The sequence below is a fragment of the Sinocyclocheilus grahami genome, unplaced genomic scaffold (genome assembly GCF_001515645.1).
Source record: "Sinocyclocheilus grahami isolate Dianchi unplaced genomic scaffold, SAMN03320097.WGS_v1.1 scaffold631.1, whole genome shotgun sequence".
NCBI classification, from domain to species: domain Eukaryota; kingdom Metazoa; phylum Chordata; class Actinopteri; order Cypriniformes; family Cyprinidae; genus Sinocyclocheilus; species Sinocyclocheilus grahami.
In genome coordinates, this window is record NW_015505810.1 from 524,597 (window position 1) to 529,505 (window position 4,909).

Genomic DNA, 4,909 nt, shown 5'->3' on the forward strand with positions numbered 1-4,909 from the left:
AGTCTGTGCGGACATCTCTTCTGGTGAGACCCTGCTGAGTGATGCACACGACACTCTCATGGATGCTGACTGGGTAATAACTGCTCTGTTTTCTCTCCTCTGTCTGGATCTCCTCCTAGCTGGCCGTGTTTGCATCAGGTGAGTGTTCAGTAAGCGCTGATGGTCACGTGACGTGACCGTTGTATGATTCTCCTGACCGTGTCTCTCTCTGTGTGTTTGCAGTGGCTGGAAACCAGGCCGAACAGACAGGTGTGTCCCGTTTGTAAGGCCGGCATCAGTCGAGATAAAGTGATCCCGCTGTACGGCAGAGGCAGCACCGGACAACAGGACCCCAGGTACAGCTCTGTGAGCGTCATCAAATCATATTTGTGTTGTAGAGCTTAGAAATATGACTATAAATCATGCAGCAGGACAAAGTAGATTTCCCTTAATTTCCTTAACCAGAGTTATTATAGTTAACTAATACTGAAACTAAAATTTAAATCATTAAAAAAAGCATTGAAACAAAATATTTAAAAAAAGAAAAAAATTATTTCAACTAATTGCCAAGGAAACATTTCTCAGTTTAGTTTACGTTAACTTGACGTGTTAAAATTAAAAATTAAAAAAAAAACTACAACTGAAATAAATAGACAAATTTAAAAAATATATAATAATAATAAAAACAAAAACAACAACAAAATGACTAAATCTTTAAGTAAAATGAAAACAAAAACATAAAAATAATTCAAAATATTAATAAAAACTATTAATAGTATCTCAGTGATACTAAAATAACACTGAATTAAATTCATTTCATAATTGATGAACACAGGCGCTGTAATTGATCTGAATAATGACTCTGTTGTCTTCTTTATTGCTGCTTGACAGCTGAAATCAAATTTTTCATAATTGATGAATTTCACAACATTAAGTTATTTTCATGTTGATTAACTTGTCGAATCAGTCTGTTGTATAAAGCTCTGTAGAAATGAATGTGATTTGACTTGTGATAAATACACACCAGTACACCATTGACTGAAATATAAAACATAACATGAATATTCTTTATGATTTCAGAGAGCGGACTCCTCCGCGACCGCAAGGACAGCGGCCAGAACCAGAGAACCGTGGCGTGAGTGTCACTTTCTCTTACAAAATAAACTAGCTGCATATTCAGAATTATTGTCATTGTTACTCAATATAAGCAGGCTCATAAGCTTTTCTGTTTTTTTTTCTTGCTGTAAATAAAACAGATTATTGGAGGATGTTTTACTAGAAAACTCAATTTCAGTCTTTCTACGTCAAAATTGCTCGTTTAATTTAATGCCACTGTTTCTTTGTAATGTTTTGTGAAATTTAGTATCAATCTCTGAGTAAAAATTGTTTCTACGTGAATTTAAAGACAATGACCGCATAGCAACACCTTAGCAACCACCCCAAGTACCCTAGCAACACCCTAGCAACCACCACGATTACCCTAGCAACAGCCCTGGGTGCCCTAGCAACCACATAGCAACACCCTAGCAGCCACCCTGATTACCCTAGCAACCACTCCAAGCACCCTAGCAACCATCCCAAGTACATTAAGTAAATTCTGACTTTTTTTCTCAGAATTGCACAGTTTTTAAAATGTATATCTCATCAAAGCTGATAAAAGCGTTTGCAATGTGGCGTGTATCATTGCACAAGACGTTTGTGATGAAATGGTTACGTGGATGACGGCGGTTGCTTTAGTGCCTACCTGTAGATAATTCATTAGTCAAACGAGCGTCCCGCCGGGGCTTATTAAGGACAGGAGCTGGAAAGAGCTCAGCGGCGCGATGACAACATCTGACCTTTAAGATTGCATCACATTCTGCTCTCTCTCAACTCCTGAAGGTCTTGCATAAGGATTATTTACTCAATTGTAGTATGCAAATATAAAAAAATCTAGTTTTCCTCTAAATGAGAATGCAGTCATCATCTATTGGCTCTCCTGTTGTTCAGACTCGTGTGTTAGAGGCACACAAACAGAGACGTTTAGCAGAATGTTCACGCTGCTCGACCATTAAACTCTCAGACGAGGAGCTGATGCTATTCAAAGTCGTCAGGTAACCCACATGTAATTGATTATTCCGGAATCAAACATGCATGTGATCGTTTGGAGCAGTTCATAAACAAATCCAATTCAGAGGTGCTGCTTTATTCATGCTTTTATTTAGTTTTTGATGCTAACCATGGAACAACATTTAAAACTACCAAACTGTGCATAATCGCAACCCATCATAATAATCACTGCAGTTAGTGTTTTTTTGCGTTGGCTGTATTTTTAGTAATTTTTTACCTGATCAAAATAACCCGACTGCAGTTTGATTGAGATTAATTGGAATGCACAAAATCTTTAAAATTGTTAAAAACGAAGTTATCGGTTTATGCAAGTGAACTCTTGATATATAAACAGTGGCCAGATTATTCTTAAATGTATTTAATTATTAATCTTTCATGTTCCAGAAATGAAAGAACAGTTTGACACAGATGATGTACATTTAATTTCTTTTTTAAGTAATAAATCTGATGTAAGTGTAATATAATGCAGTGTTAATGTGTTTGCAGGGCTTTCAGGGCTTCGGCTTCGGCGATGGAGGCTTCCAGATGTCTTTCGGTATCGGCGCTTTTCCTTTCGGGATCTTCGCTACAGCGTTTAATATCAATGACGGACGACCGCCTCCAGGTGTGTGCTGAACCTGTGAAAGACGCTTGCATGAACACATGATTGGGTGAATGATATCACTAAACGTCAAGAAAATACAACGAGAGATTCTTCATGCATGTTACAGATTTTATTAAGAACAATTCACCCGTGCATGTTTTTTTTTGACTTTGTAAGGTTTAATGAACAATCCATAACTGCATCTTTCTGTGAAGATGCCATATGCAGCACTTCTCCAGTCATTTAGTCTCTTAAGCTCCGCCCCTGCAAGCTTAAGCTCATCTGCATACATGTGAGCCACGCCCACATCTCAACATCCAATCAACAGCTGATGCACAGAACCAAGCCCCGCCCTATATTTATTGTTTAATAATAATTGCACTCAGATGTACGTCACAACACAGAAGTTTATCCTGACTTTAACCATTTTTATGTTTATGGGTGATTCTATAATTGGAGATACATTTGTCATTTCATAAAGTTAAGAAAAAAAACTATTCACTAACAGAAATTCTTTCCAGTATCTTATTGAAAACGTATTCAATTTTAATAACATATTCAGTGCTTGCAAAACTCAAGTTACTTCCTTTTTTTACTTTTAATGAAAAAACAGATGTCTTTATGGCATTGTTTGTCAACTCTGTTACAGACAAATTAGGCAACGTGTAGAAATAACAATAAAATCCTTCTTGTATTAAACAGTCCTTACATTCCGACATTTGGAACTGAGATCATATTTAATCTATGCATACCTTTAAAAAATAAAAATAAATACCTATGTCTTCACAGAATTGTCCACTTGGAGCAAATATTTTTCATCTGAAAATGTATTATATACAATATCCAGTAAAAACAAAAAATAAATGTTGTTGAACTATTGTAAGAGTGCATAATATCTCAGTAATGTTTATGAGATTTTAAACAACAATTGTATTTTTTTTTGTGTGTGTGAAAATAGTTCATAAACGGAGTTGACCCTTTAAGTAACAGAACTGACAGAATTATCCGGTGGACTGTCAATTCTGTTACACTGTTGTCAGCATTGTTACTCTACCTTGGTAACAGAGCTGGACGGTAACAGAGCTGGACGGTAACAGAGCTGGACGGTAACAGAGCTGGACGGTAACAGAGCTGGACGGTAACAGAGCTGGACGGTAACAGAGCTGGACGGTAACAGAGCTGGACGGTAACAGAGCTGGACGGTAACAGAGCTGGACGGTAACAGAGCTGGACGGTAACAGAGCTGGACGGTAACAGAGTTGATAACTTTACTTTACCACTCGCTAGCATACGTGCTAAGTGCACATGGCACTAATGAAATCATGATTAAAATTAACCTTTAAATAACCCGATGGTAACAGTGTTGACGTTCTTCAAAATAACTTTTTTAGATTAAAATATTTTCTCAGAGAGCACACAGACTTTTCAGAGCTTATCAGTGAGGGACAGTGACATCATGTCCTGTATTCTACATAGCTGTGGGAGATAATTCCACTCCAGAATTCCATTTAAAGGCAAAATATGGTACGGTAACAGAGTTGACGCAAGATGTATAGACGCACATTTTTATAAGAAAAAAGTTGTTTTTAAACAATTTAAAGTTGTAGAATTAAGTAAATTGGTATTTAGGGCTTTTATAAATAAAATGAATGAAATGTTACAAAAAGAAAAGTACAATAAAATATTTTGATTACACAATGCATGATGGAAAGAATGCACTAATTCAGACAACGAAATCATGATTTTGAGTTATTTAAGACACTTTTTACCCAAATTATTATATTGTAATTGACTGTAACATCTTGTAATTCATAACAATAAGTAACAATTTATTAAAAATGTAGCCATTTGAAAAAGAATAATGACTTCGGACACCAAATGTACCTGCAATTATAGAATCACCCTGATGCATACATGCACGTTTTCTGAAGAAGATGTGAGTGGTGCTTGCTGTGGCACAACTCGGCACTCGGTTGCTAGAGTGTTTCTAGGCAGTTGCTAGGGTACTCGGGGGTGGTAGCTAGGGAACCCAGGATGGTTGCTAGGGTACCCAGGGTGGTTGCTAGGGTAATCAGGGTGGTTACTAGGGTGTTATGTGGTTGCTAGGGTACCCAGGGTGGTTGCTAGGGTAATCAGGGTGGTTACTAGGGTGTTATGTGGTTGCTAGGGAACCCAGGGTGGTTGCTAGGGTAATCAGGGTGGTTACTAGGGTGTTATGTGGTTGCTAGGGAACCCAGG

The 4,909-nt window shown here is 37.3% G+C and overlaps 1 protein-coding gene across 1 annotated transcript in view; it reads left to right on the forward strand.

Annotated features, from left to right (window-relative positions):
• The window catches only part of LOC107558076 (E3 ubiquitin-protein ligase RNF185), a gene marked incomplete at its 5' end in the record, with an annotated part of 8,426 nt that continues 3,517 nt past the window's right edge, over positions 1-4,909 (forward strand). Inside the window, 5 exons of the mRNA XM_016241701.1 lie at positions 1-23; positions 120-138; positions 223-335; positions 1,060-1,114; positions 2,575-2,692. Coding sequence (XP_016097187.1) covers positions 1-23; positions 120-138; positions 223-335; positions 1,060-1,114; positions 2,575-2,692 — 328 coding nt within the window. The remainder of the gene's footprint in view (positions 24-119; positions 139-222; positions 336-1,059; positions 1,115-2,574; positions 2,693-4,909) is intronic.